The sequence below is a fragment of the Vidua chalybeata genome, chromosome 2, assembly GCF_026979565.1.
Source record: "Vidua chalybeata isolate OUT-0048 chromosome 2, bVidCha1 merged haplotype, whole genome shotgun sequence".
NCBI classification, from domain to species: Eukaryota; Metazoa; Chordata; class Aves; order Passeriformes; family Viduidae; genus Vidua; species Vidua chalybeata.
In genome coordinates, this window is record NC_071531.1 from 4,820,213 (window position 1) to 4,841,466 (window position 21,254).

A 21,254-nucleotide genomic window follows, 5' to 3' on the forward strand; every position below is an offset into this window, starting at 1 on the left:
CTACCCAGTTGTTGCATTCCCAAGGGCACGGGCAGTTTGGGACTGGATAAAGCCAAGCTTGGGAGGAGCAGGTTGTGTACTTGCCATCTTCAATCTAATTGAGATTATTTAGGCTGGGGAGTTGCCATCTTCAATCTAATTGAGATTATTTAGGCTGGGGAGTTGCCATCTATCTAACTGAGATTATTTAGGCTGTGCTGGGAATTTCCCTTAGTGCCTCTGTCATTGTAGATTCATGATGGAACAACACCTTGAAAGGGAGGAGAAAGCAACAGGACAAGCTCTCAGACTTAACCAAGCAGGCCTGGGGAACACTGGGAATGCCACGTCTGTGACAAGCCAGGTGACAAGCCTGTGACAAGCCAGGTGCCAGAGGATCAGAAGGAACTGAGGATCAACACAGGGAAGCCACAGGGCCAGAAGTTCCCCCTGCAGGGAGCTGGATCTGCCATGTGCTGCAAGAAAGACTGGAGTGAGACACTCAAGTGACACAAATCAGCAACAAGAGGGGTCAAAGTCACAAAAAGCATAGCAATGTGCCTTCCCCAAAGGTAGCTGCTTGCTTTCCTCTTCTCAAACAGCAAGGAAGTGCTGTAGGACTTCAGGACATCCCAAGCACAGATTGACCTATAGGCTAAGGAGAGTTTGTGTGCCCTCAGCACGGCCTGAGAAAAGGAACTGGGGCTTTGGGTCTGGCAGCTGGTGCCAGGAAACAGGCATGACCTGCTGAGACATCAGCCAGCCCCCTCCTCAGGCCCACATTCCTGCACTGGACATTGCAGGGCTTTAGCACTGGCAGTGGCTGGTCCTCATGACTGACTTTGGAATAAAAAAACCTGCTGACATCAGCTTCTAAGTGTACTAGTGGGGGAAAAAATGCAGGAACAGAAATATTACTATTGTTAATCCAAGCAGGCCTGTGTCATTTTAGTCACTTTTATGGGAGCTGGGCTGCCCAAGGACATTGCATTCTGGGGACCTAAATCAATAACATCCCTGTTTAGCTAACATTAAATGGATCAAGCTGCTCTGTCTGCCTGCTGGAAATCCACTTTTCCCTTTCTGAGCAGATCCAGACTGTGCTGGTGCTGAAAACGAGTTAGATTTAAACATTTTTTGGTGTACAAACACACCCACCTGCCAGTTGTTTCCAGTTAAGTGGTTCTTTTAAGGACTCTGTTTCTGAACAGTCCAAAAATTTAGGGCTGTGCTCAACTTCTGGTTAGAAAGCTTGCAGTGCAAAAGTGGGATTTGTCCAGTTCACATCCACTTTGCTGTCCCATGGCCCCATTTAAAATTTGTCCTGAGAAACTGAAGGTCTTTTCAGCTCTAGGTTAACCCTGTCTCCATTCCTCTTGCTGTGGGGGACAAATTTACTTTTCTTGGACAGAGAAAGTAATAAATGAAATATTGAATATTTGTGAAATCAGGCTAGACACCATAGCAATAATTGATGTTTTAATTCAGGGATATATAATCTGTTGTTGCTGGTGTTGTACATGCCCTGTTCTAATCTCACCATGATCCTGTGCTGGCAGCAACACAACACAGGTTAGGCAGGATTAGAAACGACTCAAAATGATTTTAGGATGGCTTGGCCCTGTCAGGTGGTTGAGGCATTTCCTACACCAGCACTGGACTTGCAGAAGACAAGTTCAGCTTCGTTTTTTGCATTTTTGTGCTCTTCCAGTTTGGCTGAGCTGCTGCAGTGAGTCAGTGCAGCTGTGGGATCCCACAGCAGATGTGCACAGCCGACCAAAAAATATTTAATGGATTAATCAGAAAAGGGGATATGTGTGAGTGGGCTGACTTCAAAGCTATTTCATTGCCAGTTATTCCTCCTTCTCAACTTCCAGCTTCATAAACACACACTTTTAATTTTTTTTTTTTTTTTTAATATGAGGCTGAACGAATATTACACCACATCTAAACCTCCATAAATCCTGTCAAAACCTTGATTAGACAGGGAAAACTCTCCATCCAGGAAGGTGTGGGATCTGAAAGTGCTGCACTGTGCAGCAGGAGCCAGCAGATAGCGCTCCCTGCGCCGGCATCAGCTGCTCCAGGACCTGTTCGCACCAAAATCGTCCGCAATTCACCCATTTTTGGCTCAGGGCAGCCTGGAAACTCACTTCCTTCCAACGGCTTAAGTGCACTTCAGATCTCTCTTCAAGCCGTGCCTTCTTCCCCAGCACATGAGATGCTCAGAGAGCTGGGGAATTAATAAGTTTTATTGCTCTGGAGAGGTGGCACAGAGCAAGGAGAGGCTGGACACAGCCGGGGAGCTGCACATCCCCTGCACACACCCGGGGAGCTGTACATGCTGCAGGTGACCCCGGACACACCCAGGGGAGCTGCACATCCCCTGCACACACCCGGGGAGCTGCACATCCTGCAGGTAACCCTGCACACATCCAGGGGAGCTGCACATCCCCTGCACACACCCGGGGAGCTGCACATGCTGCAGGTAACCCTGCACACACCCAGGGGAGCTGCACATCCCCTGCACACACCCGGGGAGCTGCACATCCCCTGCACACACCCGGGGAGCTGCACACCCTGCAGGTGACCCTGGCTGTGCCCTGGCAGCAGCTCTGGGGCCGTGGTGGCACAGGCGTGAGGAGCCATGCAGCTCTCACATGCATTTAAGCTCCTGGGGGAATTACAGCCAAAAAAGGAAGGGATAAAGGTGTCTGTGGGAATCTCAGCGTGATCCTACCTGTCTCTCTGAGCACCTAAATACCAGCTTAAAGCACAGCCCTGAACCCTCAGAAAATACTCGAAGGAAAAGGGTTTTTTTGATTCACAAACTCTTCTTCCACTTGTTATTTTTACATTTTGGGCTGGTGCAAGGTGAAGTGAGGACATCACAATTCAAGGAGTCAGGGAGGCAGGAGCAGTCAGCTGCCTCCCCCCGAGACACTGATGTGTTTGTTGGACGCTACCAAAGCCACCTCATTGTAACTGTGGTCAGATATTGACAGCAGCTCCTAAACTTTTATTTGTTTCATTGCAACAATAAACTATTCAACTCATTAAAAGTTTAATTGTCTATGAAATACATTTGAAATCTTTATTTGATTTCTCTTCTCATAATCAGAAAGCTTAAGCAGCCTATGGGCTCTTTATTTTTTCAGTTGTTCCTTGTGAAGATTTTCACATTGGATTCAGGGAACCAGCCTTTTAAGTAAATTAATATTAAAAAAAAGATACAATTGCATGACCATGGCCAAATTATCTGGGGAAAAAAAACACCCCATGAATCAAAAACGTAATTAAATATTAGCTTTTGGTAATTAAAAAAGGAGATATTCCAACTGTCACTTTTCTTCACTGTGAGGTCATTCCCCGTGTCTAATCATTCCCCTTGTCTAAGGACAGGGGTAGCTGCAGAAAGCAGCTATCAGTGAGCTTCCTCTTGAGCATCATATACAAGAGCCTGAATATCGTGCCATTAGTTATTAAATCCTAATTAGTGTTTAGAGAAAAGATCAATTTTTTCTTCCCTTCTGCTGGACGGTGCCTAATCCGTGCCTGGTACTCACAGAATTCACGCCTGGAACATGGAAAAAGGAGCATGGATTGGCACCAGATGGCAACAGGAGGCCATGAGGTGGGTCACTGCTGTGGTGCTCAGCTACAGGACATGTTGTCTTAGGCTGAAAGATGTGGCTGGGGGTGTGTTCTATCACCATCTGTCAGAGCTGGGGCAGCTCTCTGCGGTTCATTGGGCAGTTTTTTCTTTATCTCTCCCACAACCAATCCTCCCTCCAGGAGATCTCTTCTGTCCATGGGCCATTAATTATTAATTATCTTCTGTTCATGGCCAGTGAGTGTCCCTGCATGGCTGAGAAAATTCCATCATCCCACGGGGAGATGCTCTGCCCAGGGGAGGAGCCAAGCATTCCTACCTGGATACAATCTGACCTTGGGAGCACCACAGCAGCCTCTGCCCACTGCATTCCCAGAGGAGCAGCTTTCTTCCCCACTGCATTCCCAGAGGAGCAGCTTTCTTCCCCACTGCATTCCCAGAGGAAGCCCAGGCCCATCTCCAGCAGCCCTGGAGCTTCAGAGGAAAACTCCAGCCTTGTCCAGGATCCTGCTCCAGCAGAAGCACAGCTGGCACTGCAGGAGGGCTGAGCCCCCATGGAATGGGACTGCTGCCACCACCCTGACCCACAGGCTGCCAGGGCCTGCTCTGACTCTGACAGGGTTGTTTTTGTACTATTACATTTGTATTTTTAATTTCCCTAGTAAAGAATTGCTATTCCTGTTCCCATATCTTTGCCTGAGAGCCCCTTAATTTCAAAATTATAATAATTTGGAGCGAGGGGTTTACATTCTCCATTTCAAGGGAGGCTCCTGCCTTCCTTAGCAGACCTCTGTCTTTTCAAACCAGGACATGACACACGTGATGTGCCATCACCCTCCAACCACGGGCTGGTGAACAGCCCTAAAGTGCCAGAGGGATGGGCAGAACAATCTCTTGTCCCTCCTTGCTGTCTTTCCAGAAGAAATGGACTCGGGAAGTGCAGCTCATCCTTGGCCTGGGGGCTGCCACCCAGCAGGGTGGAGGAAGGTCCAGGAGGGGAGGAGAGGAGGTTCCAGGAGAAAGGAGAGCTTGCAGGAATCACAGCTTTGTGTCCTCCCAGGGATGCAGCTGTGTTTGCTGTGCGTGTGATGCTGTGGCAGGGATGAGGCATCTGTCTCGCCTCGGGCTGGCCTCTGCTGTCAACAGAGAAAAATGAGCACCTCCAGGACATGATTCGTGTGCCCTGTGTTGTGTGTCTACTTCAGATGAGATGAAATCTCCCAGAAATGGCTGTTTCTCACCCCTGTATGTGAAGGGAGCATACAGCACACAAACTCCATTATAAAACAGCTGCAGGGGCTCAGAAGAAGGTTCCATTCCTAACTTCCAGGACTTGGAAGAAGGTACCAGCTTTGTTTGTTGTGCCAACACCTGGTGAGGTGGGTCAGCAGATCTGTGGCTTTATAGGCATAGGCAGAACATTATTTTGGGTCCTGAAGAAAGAGCAAGAGTTTTTGCAGGCATGGGGAGCTCAGCAGCAGCAGGGATCAGGGAGGCTGTGGCTCTGCAGCCACACAGGTGGCACTAGAATTTTTCTCTGTTTTCCAGGATTTTGCCAAAAAGGGTCTATTTACCCCATTTCCTTTCATGGCTGGTGGTTTTCCTCCCCTCTTTGTTTTGAGTATCACAGAATCATAGAGCAGTTTAGATTGGAAAAGACCTCTAAGGTCGTTGAGTCCAACCTGTGCCCACATTGTCAAAAAGCCCAGAGCACTGAGTGTGACATCTAGTTGTTCCTTGAACACCTCCAGGGATAGTGACTCCACCACCTCCCTGGGCAGCCCTTTCAAATTTTGAACAACCCTTTCCATGAAGAAATTCCTCCTGGTGAGCAGCTTGAACCTCCCCTGATGCAGCTTGAGGCCCCTTCCTCTAGCTCTAAATAACTGCATAAATGGGATGGCTCTCACTAACAACATTTTGGTCCTGTGTGGGATAGGACATAGATCCCTCGTGCTTTTCCATCCCATATCCCTCTCACCATGCCTGTTGAATGCATCTTGACCTCAACACACACACATTACAGAAAATGCAGTATTGCACGTGCCCTCGTCCTCCCTGCACGCAGAGCTGCAGCCTGATCCTGTGTTTTGGCAAAGACTGGGCAACCCAGGAGGAGAGGGGAAGACAGGAAAAAAAAAAAAAGGATTAAAGCAAGGATAAGCTGAAAAATTCTTTAATGCCAAAGTAGTGCATGCTGGTTGAACTAAGAAAGCTAAGGAGGGTTGTGACTGCTTCCCCCTTCATGGCAGGTCACTGCCCAGGCTCCTGCACAGAGCCCTGGGAGCAGCAAGAAAACAGGGATGTGTTCTGACTGTGAGAGCCTGGCAGGAGACACTGCTCTGCTACTCACTGCCAGCAACCTGCCTGCCTCAGACAAGCAGCAGGCAGCAGGGTGGCTCAGTTGATATTGAGATGGAAACCAGATAAACCCTTCCTCCTCCTTTTTTTTTTTTTTTTTAATATATTTTGTCTAGGCACAAAGGTTTGTGGTTGGCCTGTTGCTAACAATGAGTGTCCTTATGCTGCTCTGAGAAAAATGTCCTCATTTCTAGCAAAAAGTGCTGAAAAGCCGAGTTAGAAAAGAGAATGGATCTGCAGTTTTATGCCATGCTTGAAAGTGCCCTTTTCTTTGAGTTGTTCAGTCTCATGCCAGGAGCTGGTTCCTGCTTTGCTGTAACAACTCTGTACCCGGGTTGTCCTTAAAGCCTTTTGCAACACAAGGGTGCAAAGGCATGTGAGATATTTACAGTTCTCTCACAGGAAAATATGCTCTAGGCTGTCACTGCCAAAAAGAAAAAAAAAAAAAAACCAAACCCTAGCAAAGGATGCTCTTGGGTCACTGTAAAAAGGAATCTGATTTTGTTCAGCTTGTGCAATGGTCAGAAGTGACTGATATCCTAAATATGAGGAAACAGAGTTTTCTGCTTTGTCCTGCAGCTTGTGTTGCAATTGTCTCTGTCTCTTTCTCTTTTATTAAGTGATCTCTCCAAGAGTAGCCAGAAGCAGTCACCCTTTTAATTCTCTACATTGCACAATGCAGTCTGTAATTATTTCAATATGACTTTAATTAGTCTTTCTTACATTAAGGTTACAGTCACCATGTATCGTGATTTATTTATTTATTGATTTATTTAATTGACTACTCAGATCTTAAAAGAGCTGAGGGAATTGAGGGGCTTAAAAGAGAGTGAAATGGCTATTCAGTTTTGGAATTACCTCTGACACAGACTCAAGACCGCAAAACTAGCTGTCATTTTCTTCCAGGACAAAGGCATTGCATTGGAAAACTGCCAAATTCAAATGGCTCTGTAGGATCCTGCTTGATTTCCTGTCAGCTCAGACTGGCCAGGGAGGCTGCAGGTGCCAGCCTTCAATCTGCTTCAAATAGGATGGTGGGGAGCTCAACAGTGAAAACTTCCCTGAGGGCTCCTTCCTTCCCTAACCATCTTCTCCTTCTCCCTGTACTTTCCCAAATAAAGGCTCTACAAAACTGGAAGAGTATCTTGAATAAAATTATGCTGGAGATGCTTCCATCAGTCTGGAGGGCTGTCATACTAATCTGGCCTGTCCTCTTCTACTTAAAAAAAGTTATCTGAGCAAAGTCTGAGGAACTGCTGTGCTAATTTGGGATGCTCAGTGTGTGCTCCTGCCCTTAACAACACGCCCCACTGCCATGGAACATTTGTTACACCATGAGCATGTACATGACTGGTTGCAAGGAGCTTCTCACCACAGGTGCTACATCTGGAAACTCCAGATGTCCACAGAGCATGCACAGTTGAGGTGGAAAGTCGACCTAAATGGTTCAAAATGGAAAAAGGAAACAGGGAGATGCATGCTGTCCATGTGCTGTGAAGAGTGCACCTTGATGGAAATAAAACTAGAAAGATTTTAGCTGTCATTTTTTTCTTTTAACTTTTAAAAACGTCGTGCTCAACATAGGGTAGCTGTGTATTTTCTGTCTCACTGGATCAGAAGCCAGTGGCTGCAGAGGCACCACTGATTCCAGTTCCGTTCAGAGAAGACTATAATGCATTTCTATTTATATTTCTATTCTATTTATTTTGTATTTCCCTATAGAATAGAATAGAATAGAATAGAATAGAATAGAATAGAATAGAATAGAATAGAATAGAATAGAGTCTGGGTTGAAAGGGACCTTAAAGATCATCCAGTTCCAACCCCCTGCCATGGCCAGGGCCACCTTCCTCTAGACCAGCTTGCTCAGATCCCCATCCAACCCAGCCCTGAACACTTTGAGGGATGGGGCATGCACACCTTGACACGTGATTCAGCTACATTCCTGCGAGGTTTGAATTAGTGTCCTCTCCTGATCTGTCCCACACTGTACAGTATCATAAAATAACATAAATAGTTCAGCAACAGGTAAAATAACATCCCTCAAGGCATTTATCACTGGGAAAGCTTCTAATGGGCATGTTTTGATTAAGATTGCACTGGAGGCAGTGTTAGGTCTGAAGAGATTAAATATTTGAATCAGTGATTTGGAAGTAAATATAACTCCTCTGCTGATTAAGGTGTGGGACTTATGCAGAATGGTAAACAAAGAGGCAAGAACGGCTGCAATGCAACGATCCTGACTTCTTGATAAACCTGACTCACTTAAGTGAAAAGTATTTAAGCAGCTGACTGCCCAAATGCACTTTTAGGAATCAGGAATGAAGGCCATGTCTCCAGAACAGGAGGCTGTATCTCGCAGCAGGAATGGATTCAGCAAAGGATTTGGCAGTGGAAGGATAAGCAGGTCAGCCTGAGCTCCCCCACAGTTACATCGTGGCCAAAAAAGGTTAATGGGATGCTTGGATTAACAGTGCACGAGCAGGGCAGGAGCAGGGTGATGTTAACACTGAACATGGCATTAGTGGGATCAACACTGAAATGCCACATTGGGTTTTGGCATCGACTGCTTGAAAGAAAGGCTGGGAAAGTACAAAAAAGGACCCTCAAATGATTGGATGGCAGGAGAAACTGCCACAAAGGGTGCACTAAAGGGTTCAGTGCATTTAGTTTATACAAAAAAAAAAAAAAAAAAAAAAAAGATTGGACAAAACTTTATTGTCTTTGCTGTTATTATGAGGTATTTACTGTCTTGGGACGAGGAGACAGAAAAGTACCAAACTGCAAAGGGCTTCTAAACCTGGTTAAACACACGTGTAAACCAATGGTTTTAAATTGGGGTAAGTAAGTATGTAAATACTCTACAAACTATTTTACAGCAAATGACAAACTGGTGGAAAAAACTGTCAAAGGTAACCTTGCTCTCCTTTGATTTGCTACCTTCAGATAAAGCCAGGAGAGAGGAGAGAGCTGAACACTGCTGACTCCCGCAGGGAGTAACTGCATGGCTGAAGGACTGGTGGGATTCCAGGGACCAGAGTAGCAGCTGTGACCAGGTGTGACATGTTAGGGAATGGGGGCTGTGCTCAGTCCATCACCCGCTGTTCCTGCCCTGCTCAGGGAGGGGAATCCTTCCCCTGCTCCAGCGGGGGCCCCTCCCACGGGACATGGTTGTGCGTGAACTTCTCCCATCCCACGGGAGAGTTGTGCAGGAGTTCTTGCAGCGTGGGTCCATCCCTCGGGCAGCGGGCGTCCACAGGCTGCTGCAGCGTGGCTCCCTCTTGCCCGGGGTGCAGCCCCTCAAGGCCGGGCTGCTCCAAGCTGGGTCCCGCAGGGGGTGAGAAGTGTCAGCAGGAGAGCCGCTGCAGGCTGGAGTCCTCTCTGGGCGGCTGCCGTGGGAGCTGCCCGGGGGCCGTGGCACGGCAGGCGGCTCCATGGCAGGGCTCCTTTGTGGCGCGGGTGAAGCAGGGGCGGGCTGGCAGGGCTGGCGTGGGCGGAGGGGCGGCGGGAGAGTGGGGAGGATGTGAGGATGTGGGAATGTGGGGAGAGCCAGGAGAGTGGGGAAGATGGTCGGGTGTGGGAATGTGGGGAGAGCCAGGAGAGTGGGGAAGATGGGATGAAAGTGAGAATGTGGAGAGAGACAGGGCAAAGAAGAAGACACCACCGAAGCAAGGCGGGGCGAGGCGGCAGCGCAGGAATCAGCCGCCCGAGGCAGGGAGGCGGAGCGGAGCGAATGTTTGGCTCAGCATCTTGGGGCGCTGTTGTCAAGTGGATCGGGGCTTCAGGTTCGAATCTGCTCGGCGCCGTATTGCACCACGGGGTTGTGCCGCCGCTCTCGGTGTTGTCTCGTCAGTGTCAGAGGTGCATGTGTTGCCATCATCACCCTGGTCCAGCGGGACTGGAGAGCCTCGCTGGCGGACGGACAAAGGCTCCTTTGAAAGCACTCAACTTGAATTGAAGCGAGGGGGTGCCGAGAATCTCAGCAACGCAAGACTGTAAAGGATCTCAGTGCCTGTCCAAGCAGGAGCGTCAAGACCCCGACTGAAAGTCGCTCAGCTCCTGCCGAGGATGGGCACTTCTCAACTTGCCACCATGGGAGACAAGCTCTCCCTTTTCCTTACAATCATTCTTCTCTTTCACTAACCTACTCATTTCTTCCCACCCCCTCCTCACACCTTCCTTTCCTCTTCTCCCTTTTTCTCCACTGTCAACTCACACGTGCTATTGCTGCCATGGGGACTACACATAAATTACAAATGGGACAAGACTGCTGACAAACACGTCTCAAGCTGTTTCTTTTCCACCATCAGTCTCATTACATGCTTATGACAATGAGAAGATGTCAGCAGCTTACATCTCTGGCAGCACACCAAGAACTTAATCTTATAACTTACTTTAAAAACCTTTTGACCACTCACACAAAGCAAAAGCATATTGACAATAATTCTATCCAACAACTAGAAGCACACCTACCTTTGGTTAAAACAATGCTCGCTTATTTCAAATACAATACCTGCTTGTAAGCTTTAAGATATAATGCACAGAGCTCCATTATTAAGCTTAGAACTTCCTAATATCTCGCTAGATGTACTTTTCTGTAACTTAGGCAGTTATTCTAGCCAAGTGTTAATACACTGACCATTGTTCTATTTGTCCTTACTTTCTACTTCTTGTATAATTTTTCTGCTGACAAATCTTATGGCTACTGCTTAGCTCTAATCACAGTTCTGCTGTCTCCGAGGCCTGCCTTTTGCAACCTGCCCAAAACCCTCTGATTTTAAGGATTCCCACAACCCACAGACCGAGAGGTGGGAGCTCAGGAGTCACCACCCCGACGGAGGGAGGTGGAGCATGGGAGATTCTGTGGCTCAGAGACACGGAACCCTGTGGAGGGAGGTGGAGTGGGGGAGATTGTGTGGCTCAGAGAGATGGAACGCTGTGCTAGCAGTGCCGAGGTCGCAGGTTCGAACCCCGTGAGTTGCCAGCTCCTCAGCACGGCTGCATCCGAGCTTGGCTCCGAGCAGCCGCGTCCAGCAGCCAAAGGCACCGGCCCTTCCCAGGGGCGCCGCAAGCTCTGGCATCGCTTGGGCCGAGCCATGGGCCGAGCAGCAGCAGCCGCGCTCGGAGTTTGTGTCAGTGCCATGGAAGACACGTGTGGTACATCCACCACGGTGTTTGCTGCTGATGTTACCATGATCATCGCCTGCTGTGGGGGTAGCGCAACCATTACCCAGTATGACTGAACCTGAAGTGCCTCCGCTGTGCAGCACAGAAGAGCCAAGAGGGGGCACACTTTGAAAGAATTTGATTCGGAACAATTTCCCACCAGTGCAAGACTGGAAAAGACCTGACTGCACTCTGTCTGACAAGAACAAGACAAGAAGCTCAAGTCACTCCGCTCCTGCATTGGATGGCCCATCTCTAATTTGGAGACCACACATCTCCCATTTTCTTAAAATTCATTCTTCTATTTCACTAATCTACTCTTTTCTTCCCCCCCTCCCTGTTCTCTCCTTTCCTCTTGTCCCCTTTTCTCCACTGCGGACTCACACCTACCCCATGCCACAAACCCAGAGGCTCAGAATCAAACCGTCTCTTTTTTTCTCAACCTCATCTTTCTCCTGTTCAAACCTGTGTTCTTTCCACGGATTTTTCCCTATAATAATAATTGACAAGACCCACGAGACCTCTTGCTTTTTTATTTCCCCACTTTTATTTCCCTATATAATAAATTAACCTACAAAAAAAAAAAAAAATCAAAAAGCTGGGGCAGAGCATCAGAACATGGCAAACATACTCCACAACACATCCAAACCACTTTGTCTTTTCAAATGCAAAAATTATCCTCTGTCCACGACAAACTGTTGTTGTTGCAGTTTTGTTCCAACAAATAATAGCATAAGCCTTTCACAGAGGGCAGTTTGTTTTTGCTCTCAGCTTGACTCTTTAAGAAGATTTCTCCTGAAATATTTTCCAGAAAAATCCTTGAACTCTGCCCAGACCAGCTTCAATTAACAGCAAGTTGTAAATTGGTCAAGCTGGGGTACAGTTTTAGTGAAAATGCCATCTAAAATCTTTTGCCTTTTACACTTCTAACTTTCTTTTTCCCATCTGCCTCCTCCACACTCTCGCTGGACTTTTCCCACGTGTTGTATCCCAGCACTGAAGTCCACAGTGGCCTTTGCATTTCCTGAGGCTGCAGCACTTCTACACATGAACTAGTTCTTGCAGAGACACCCGAGCCAGCACTGCTGCACTAAAATGCACTTCCAATAAAGCCAGGAGAGAGGAGAGAGCTGAACACTGCTGACTCCCACAGGGAGTAACTGCATGGCTGAAGGACTGGTGGGATTCCAGGGACCAGAGTAGCAGCTGTGACCAGGTGTGACATGTTAGTGACACGTGCCAGCCCATCAGTGGCCAAATGTGCAGGAATTAGGAACAGCTCCTTGTGCAAGGTTTTCATGTCGGGCCTGTGCCCTGACCAAGGAAGTCAGACACTGACTGAATTCCGGCTGTGATGTTTGTGACGGTGCCAAAGAATTTGCAGGATTCCAAGCTCACCACTGTCCAGCCTTTTTAGCTGTGCCAAGGACTCCAAGGAGCTCATCTCTCCAAACTCTGTCGCTCCAACAACCATGACAAATCTGAGTGTGCTGCAGGGCCTGCACTTTGGCTCCCTCCTGGGCAATGACAGCTCTGCCTCCTTGGGAACCTCCCTGCTGAGCAGGCACCTTGTGCAGAGTGCATCACACTCAAAAATCCCAAATCTGTGCTTCTGCTGCCAGTCATGTCCAAAAACACCTGAGGCAGACAGGCTGGGAAAAGGAGTCCTTTTTCTCCTGATGTGGATGGCCAGAGTGCCCATGTGCCAGGCACAGCCACTGCTCCACCCAACCTGCAGCCGGTGGGGTCATTCAGAGTCCCCTGCCCTTTGTAGAAGAGCTGCATTCCCTGGGGTGAAACTGTGGATTTCATGAAGCTGTTCCACTTCAAAGAGGAAAAATGAGGAATGTGGTACTCATGTCCTTCCCCCAGCTGGCGTTTAGCTGCATTTTCAAAGCAGAACAACTGTGAGGGGGAAAGACACAAAACTTTCCCCAGAGAATACTAAACAGCAGTGACTCAGGCCTTGTCCTGTCCCATCAGGCATATTCCTGAAACAGAGCAGTGACTGAATTTGAAATTTACCTTTTTCATCTCCAGGGTGATTGCTCAGGGGCAGGGTGCTGTGGGAGAGGTGCTGCTTGCAGCTTTCAGTGAGAAAAAGGTGAGTTTGGGTCATGGCTGAGAATTCCCTTTGGAAACAGCTTTCAGATACCAAGTCATATCCTCCAAGCATGACTCTTCCCCTGGCTTTTCCTTCTGCCCAACTTTTCCTGGTGATGTCTGTGTGTCCCCCTTTCCCAGGGGCTTCACTCCATCCCTTGGCACTGCAGAGGGAGGCTGAGCTAAAGGATTTCAGGAGATTGGTGCCGTGGCTCATTTCCATGTTGCCCTTCAAACTGAGATTGCAGCCTTTTCATCAGACTGCAAGAATATTTTCCTCACCTAATCTGCTCAGAACAGCTTTGCTGAAGGTTTCCCCTTGGCTATCACTGCATGAGTGCTCTCACTTGCTCCCCTGTGCCCAGACCCTGAGGCTACAGTCTGGGAAGGTGCAGTCCAGGGAGATATCATGCCTAAAGCCCAGCTGTGATTTCCAGTCATTAGTCTGAGCAATGTGTGCACATTTCTGCTTATAACCAGGGCAGTATGATTTGAGGGGGACTACCCTGGAGGAATGCAGAAAGATGTCCAAAATAGCCTCTGTGCTGGGGGCCTTCTCTCTAGAGCCCTGGTCTTCTTCCAGCATGAAGAAAAATCTGCTTTTCTTCCTTCATGACTGAGGGAAAGTAAATTTGCTGCAAGCATGCTCTGTTTACATCAACTCAAAGCAGTGAGTTCATCTAAATTATGCCCAACCTCTGACAAAATAACTCTATTTGTTCAAGCAGGAAGCCTGACACTGTGTTTTCTTGCTCTCTTCTAGCACATCTTGGGATCAGCTGGCAACTGAGGGGTACTTAAAAGATACAGACTAATGAACTACCAGCTCTTGCAGAGCTGAGATAAGCCCCCATGGTTTCTTCTTCCCACTGCTACCCCACTTTAGTTTGCTTGATCCAAAAAAAAAAAAAACAAAACAAAAAAAAAAAAAAAAAAAAACCCAAACCAAACCAAACAAAACAAAACAAACAAAAAACCAAAACCCCCCTTTCATCATAGGGAAGGCTGTACCCCTACTGATTGCCAGGAGTACCACAGGCAGCAGCCACAGAAATGAACTGCAGCTGAACTGGTCAGGCACAGGTTGGTGTTCTGCCCTTCAATTTCTTGCCTCTGCATCTCTGGAGGGAGAAGCTCCAGTACCCAGATGTAAAAATGCGGATAAAATCCGGTGTGAAATGAGCATGTGAAACCTCTTGTGTTATTCCTGGAAGTGTCAGCTGGAGACAAATGTGGTGTAAGACACAGCTCAGGTGGCATCCATGTCTGTAGCACTGGCCATGGCTGTTCCACGTCAGGTGTCTGGAGCCCTCCCCAGGTGACAGGGAAGCCAAGATGGATCCAGAATCCACCCCAAATCAAGGTCAACATTTAAGAAGGAAACCCTGAATTTTCTTTTGGGGATGCCATTTCTTTCCAGTCTCTCCAAGATTCTCACTCTTTTGAAAGAGAATCCACAGGACTAGCTCACATAGCAATTTTCCAGGCAGCTAAAATTAGAGATGGATCCCACCCATTACACAGAGTATACCTAACCTGAAAGGAATGACTGATTATGTTCTTCAGTATTAAATAGATCTGAAGGCTGATCTGTTTAAACTGACTGATCACATTGTTCTCAAATAGCATTATGGGAATATTTCCAGTATGGATAGGGAAGCATTAATGTCATGTACAGAAAGACATGACAAAATTCAGATCGTTATTACTGTTGTTCCAATAAACAGGGAAAGGGAACAACAGGAAGGACCACAGCTGTGAAATCAAATCTTCAGGGGAGGGTAACTTTGAAGTCAGAACCAAAGCATACTCAAGCTGTTCAGTATCTTTTAACCACTACCAGACTTAATTAAAAATAAGTGAAACTATACCTTCCCCTCCCTTTTTTTTGCACCCTAAAAAATTGTAATTTGGCCAAACTGCCTTAGTTTTAGCAAGAGCCATATCCCAAATTACACCATAGACCGTTACTCAAATGATGGGTATGAAATAGGTGGGGTGGGGGGAATATGCCTCTCCTTATATTTGTTCTCCAATATGATTTTGCCCGTTTGCAGATTCTTTCCCCACAAAACCCAATATAATTTCAGGTCTAGTGGCTGAAGTGGAACAGGATCCAGGGGGTTCTGGTCAGATACAACACAGGCCCTGCTTTTCCTGGGGTCACTTGCTGAGATGATCCCGTCTGGATGCCAGGCACCCACCAAAGCCGCTCTGTCACTCTCCCCTCATGGGGGAGAGAAAATACAATGCCCATGAGTTACGGGCAGAGAGAGCCACTCACTAAACACAATAATGGGTAAAACAGACTCAGTAGGGGATACTAACTGAATTTATTGCCAACAAAATCAGAGCAGGAAAACGAGAAATAAAACCAGAGCTCTGCCTTCTCCCTCAATGCGGCTGGGAGACGGGAATGGGGGTTGTGCTCAGTCCATCACCCGCTGTTCCTGCCCAACCCTCGGGCAGCGGGCGTCCACAGGCTGCTGCAGCGTGGCTCCCTCTTGCCCGGGGCGCAGCCCCTCAAGGCCGGGCTGCTCCAAGCTGGGTCCCGCAGGGGGTGAGGAGTGTCAGCAGGAGAGCCGCTGCAGGCTGGAGTCCTCTCTGGGCGGCTGCCGTGGGAGCTGCCCGGGGGCCGTGGCACGGCAGGCGGCTCCATGGCAGGGCTCCTTTGTGGCGCGGGTGAAGCAGGGGCGGGCTGGCAGGGCTGGCGTGGGCGGAGGGGCGGCGGGAGAGTGGGGAGGATGGTCGGGTGTGGGAATGTGGGGAGAGGCAGGAGAGTGTGGAAGATGGTCGGGTGTGGGAATGTGGGGAGAGGCAGGAGAGTGGGGAAGATGGTCGGGTGTGGGAATGTGGGGAGAGCCAGGAGAGTGGGGAAGATGGGATGGAAGTGGGAATGTCGGAAGAGACAGGAGAACGGGGAATACGCCATCAAAGCAGGGCCGCGGGGCGAGGCGGCAGGGCAGGAATCGGCAGCCCGGGGCAGGGAGGTGGAGCTGAGGCGATGTTTGGCTCAGCGCCTTGGGGCACTGCCCGAAATATAAGCGATAGTCCGCGGGTTCGAGTCGGAGTGTGGGACCCAGACAGATGTTGAGCCTTGGATCCACAAGCGGCAGTAGTGCTCCCGTGAGTGCGGAGGAGGGTTTTCTCCTGAGAGTAATGCTCCCTTGGGGCACGGATGACGCGGCTGCAGCAGGGCGAAGGCTCACTTGGTAAGCGCTCGAGTTGGAATGACGGGCCAAGAATCTCCGCAACGCAAGACTGTGAAGGATCTCAGTGCCCGGTCCAAGCAGGAGCGCTAAGACAGCAACTAAACTCGCTCGGCTCCTGCCACGGATGGGCACTGCTCAGCTGCCATCATGGGAGACAAGGTCTCCCTTTTCCTTCTCTTTCACTAACTTGCTCATTTCTTCCCACCCCCTCCCCACACCTTCCTTTCCTCTTCTCTCTTTTTCTCCACTGCATACTCACACCTACCCCATGCCACAACCTCAGGGGCCCAGAATCAGACCATCACTTCTCTTAACCTCTTCTTTCTCCTGTTCAAACCTGTGTTCTTTCCACGCTTTTTTCCCTATAATAATAATTGACAAGACCCACGAGACTTTTTGCTGGTTCGCCCCCCACCTTTATTTCCCTATATGATAAATAAACCTACAAAAAAAACCCAAAAACAAAAATAAAAACAAACAAACAAACAAACAAACAAACAAAAAACTGGGGCAGAGCATCAGAACACAGCAAACATACTCCACAACACATCCAAACCACTTTGTCTTTTCAAATGCAAAAATTATCCTCTGTCCACGACAAACTGTTGTTGTTGGGTTTTTGTTCCAGCAAATAATTGCATCAGCCTTTCACAGAGGGCAGTTCATTTTTTGCTCTCAGCTTGACTCTTTAGGAAGATTTCTCCTGAAATATTTTCCAGAAAAATCCTTGAACTCTGCCCAGACCAGCTTCAATTAACAGCAAGTTGTAAATTGGTCAAGCTGAGGTACAGTTTTAGTGAAAATGCCATCTAAAATCTTTTGCCTTTTATACTTCTAACTTCCTTTTTCCCATCTGCCTCCTCCACACTCTCGCTGGACTTTTCCCACGTGTTGTATCCCAGCACTGAAGTCCACAGTGGCCTTTGCATTTCCTGAGGCTGCAGCACTTCTACACATGAACTAGTTCTTGCAGAGACACCCGAGCCAGCACTGCTGCACTAAAATGCCTCCCGTGGCTCTGCTGAACATCTGCCCTCTCCTGCTGTCTGTGCATTTCCACTTTTCCTGGCCTTTCCCCGTGCATTTCTGCATTTTCTTTTTCTTTCCTGTGGGCTGCACCAGTCTTGTGTCTGTAATGCTTATCCTGCTGTAAAGCCTGGAAGCTACTACTATTTCCTCATCTATTTTAGGAGTCAGGGTTGGTTTTGTCCCTGCCTGCCTGTCCTCACCTTCATTTGTAACTTCCCCTTTTTTTTTTTTTTTTTTTTTGTCCTGGATTTTTTAAACACAGTTTTTACTCTCTCTTTTTTTTTTTTTTTTTTTTTTTTTTTACTTTTATTTTTTTCCCTTCACACAGATATTTTTTGCCTGCAGGGACCAGGGGATCACCTGTAAAGTTAATGGAAGAGTTAATGAGGGAATGTAGGAATGCAGGAGACTGCTATTTTTAGCATGCTTCATCTTATGTAATATATTTTTTTTTTTTCCCTGTGTGGTATCAAAATAGATACCAAAATACCAAATAGAACTTGGTTTCTGATAAACCTGTTTTATGTCTCAGTGTTTTACAAGAAACCCCTGTAGATACTGATACTGCAGCCACCATGATAAAAATAAATCCTGGGGCTCTGGTCATTTACACTTGCTCAGGAAAAACTCTTGTGGAAGGCAGCACCTTGGTACCACAAACTTCTCATGGACAGAGCTGAAACTTGGTTTGTGCAGCAGATTTCAGGACTGTACATTTCAGTTCTGCTGCAGCTTTTATGTTGCTTTCCTTCCTTCTCTCTCAGCCTTTAGGAAGTTAAAACAGGACAGCAAACATCATGCTGGGTCTGTATCACACATTCACTAGGATCAGGGTATGGCTTCCTCTGTCTCTAGTTCCACCTCAAACTTAAAACAATGATATCTTTAAGTATATATATATATAATTTTTTTTTTTTTTACCCTGTAAATGCTTTAAACACACAAGTCAGTATTTCATAGCCCTTTTCAGCTCCTGTATGGAGAGAATGCAGCTTTTGCAATGTTCTAAGGGAAACTACAAGAGACAAGCTTGAATAAATTGTGGGTGCTCCGAATCAAGTTAACTAAAACCCTGGGATCCTCACTGGAAGAATGCATCATAAGTTCTCTTTATTCTTAATATTGTGTGATAATTGTCTTTAAAATGTCTACTCAAACACAATTTAAGCCTTCAGCGAGGACTTCTGGATGGGTCCATCCATGTTTGAGTGGTATTCCACAGCAGGTAGATATTTCTTCCCCAATAAATGAGTTATAAGTAAATAACTTTCTGCAACCCTAAGGACTGAATCCAAGGCTGAGCTTAGAGTCCCCGCACTATTCCTTGCCAAGGGTTGCAGTGGATGGTGAATTTTGCTTGTTTCCAAGGGGGAGTCTTCCCTCATGGAAGAGATTCCCACTGAGGGTTATTAGCACATTCTGGAGAGACAATCACGTCAGGAAATCCTTGAGCCAAGAACAGCTGTGGGCTGGGAGAGCATCAGGGAGACATTTGATAGAAGCCAACCCTGTGCTAGAAGCACTTGTTTGTGCATCCATCTCGCAGCCACTGGCAGGAGGGAGGACACTGCAGGGCAAGGACCACATGTGACCTGGCACAGATGTTCTGGGCAGCAGTTCCCTCCCTGCAGCTCCCTGCTGCCTGTGGTAAACACAGGAATAAAATACTTACCTGCCTCCCAGGGGCTTTGTGAGGCTTATCCCGTGTCTGTGCACTGCTACACGAGTTCCAACCACTCTGGGAAGCTCTCTGATTAGAAAATTCCTCTCAGATTATGAACTCCTGTATGTCATGTTTGGTAGTTGCTTTGAAACCAGTTCTCAGACCGCTGCTGTATTTTATCCCCACTTTCTGCTGCTTCCAGAGGAATTGAGAGGGAGCCTCAGCACACACCTAAAACAGTCCCACCAGGAATGGGAACACAGATGACTAGTGGGTTTTTCAGCATCTGGCTTCTTAGGGCAGAGCTTTTTGTCCCCAGGTAGCACAGCCAATGAATCCACCTCCAAACCTAGTCATGGATCCAGAATCAAGCCAGCAGAGCCAGCACAGCCCTAATGCCATGTGAGCACCACTGTGAGCACCTCAGTGTCCGAAGGGAGGTGTCAGAGGATGAACCTGCTCTGCTCCGTGGTGCCCAGCAATGGGACGAGAGGAATGGTCCAGGAAGTTGGACCTGATGCCCAGGAAGTTCCACCTGAACATGAGGAAGAACTTTCCTCAGCAGTGACCGAGCACTGGACAGATTGTCCAGAGAGGGTGTGGAGTGTCCTTCACTGGAGATATTCCAGAACCATCTGGACACAACCCTGTGCCTTGTGCTCTGGGATGACCCTGCTGGAGCTGGGGGGTTGGATCTGGTGACCCGCTGTGGTCCCTTCCAGCCTGGCCATTCTGTGATTTAGTGATTGTGTGACCTCGCTGAAATGCAGGTCTTTGGTGTGAGGAGCAAATGAATGGAGAATGTGACTCAGTGACAACTTTCCTTCCTCTCCATTCCTGAACTACAATGGCTTGTTCACAAATCAGTGGGTAGGGGTCCCAGGGCCAGCAGAGCTATCTCGTCCTCATGAAGATGGGATGGATGGTGCTTCTACTCCCCATTTCCTCAGGGAAAGCCTCCGGGAGCTCTTTAGGAAGCCTGTCCCTGCCTGGAGCGTGGGGACAATGCTGACCGCCCTCCTCATTTTGTCCCGGTGAGCGACCTTTGGTGCCCCAGTCCTCGGGACAAGAGTCTGCCGCGTGTTTGGGCAGAGCGAGAACCACGACCACCAGCGGGTTGGGGACACGCTGCCCACCTTTCCCAGTGCCGGGGGGTGCCCCGACCCCGCCGCTCTCCCCATCCCCGGTGGGGGCGGGCCGGGGCGGGGGCGGCCCCAGCTCCATCCCGGCCCGCCCGCCTCCCGCAGCCAGTCGGGGCGGAGAGGCAGCACTGGAGGGCTCCTCCGCCAGCAGCCGGGCGGGCAGCGGTGCACATGGCATGTCTGATGGCGGCTTTCTCCCTGGGCAGCGCTTTGGTAAGGCGCGCCCTGCCTTGCCTCCGCCGGGGCCGCGGCGAGCGCCGGGCGGGGGGCGAGGTGCGGGGCTGGGGGACGGAGATGGAGCGAGGGCTCCGCGGGGAGCTCCCGAGACGCTTCCCGAGGGAAAAGCAGGGTCGGAGGGTGCGCCCGGGGCTGCGGGGGGCAGGATGGGGGCTGAGGGATGCGAGATGCGGGATGCAGGGTGAGGGATGCGGGATGAAGGATGCGGGATGCAGGATGCGAGTGTGCGAGCGGCCGGCGGCGCACGGCGGGACTTGACCGCTGGTTACCTCTGTCTGTAGCTAAGGCGGGGGGATTATCGCCGAGCATGCTCCCTGCGCCGCTGCGCCCCGCCGGCTTCCCAGAGGATTTGCGGAGGGACCGTAACCTTTGCATAACACCCGGGGCCGGCGGGGGAGCGGGCAGAACCCGCGGGACCGTCCTGCCGCTGCGACCGGGCGGGCGCTGCCGTCCCCGCCGGGCGCCGGGAGCGGCCCGGCTCCTCAGCGGCTCCATCAAACTACATGGGAAATAGCCCAAAGTGCCCCAAAGCAGCTGAGAGGTGAGCGCGGTCCTGCGGAGCGGCCGCTCGCCGTGCCCGGCGCGCAGGGCTCGGTGCGGGCACAGGTCGCGATGCGGGGCTGGGGCATCACTGGGGGGTGGCAGCGGAGAAGAGAGCGCGCTGCAGGTGTTGGAGCAGGTACAGAGGGGGTTCGGGTGTGTCTGTGCCTTACGCACGGCTTGGCTAAGTCTGTGGCCGTCGTAGCCAC

The 21,254-nt window shown here is 49.2% G+C and overlaps 1 protein-coding gene across 3 annotated transcripts in view; it reads left to right on the forward strand.

Moving 5' to 3' along the window:
- The first annotated feature begins 20,439 nt into the window (after positions 1-20,439).
- Positions 20,440-21,254, forward strand: part of ABCG1 (ATP binding cassette subfamily G member 1) — a 48,376-nt gene continuing 47,561 nt past the window's right edge. For all 3 annotated transcript variants that reach the window (XM_053934964.1, XM_053934962.1, XM_053934965.1), the window contains exon 1: positions 20,440-20,481. In XM_053934964.1, the coding sequence (XP_053790939.1) occupies positions 20,440-20,481 (42 nt within the window). The remainder of the gene's footprint in view (positions 20,482-21,254) is intronic.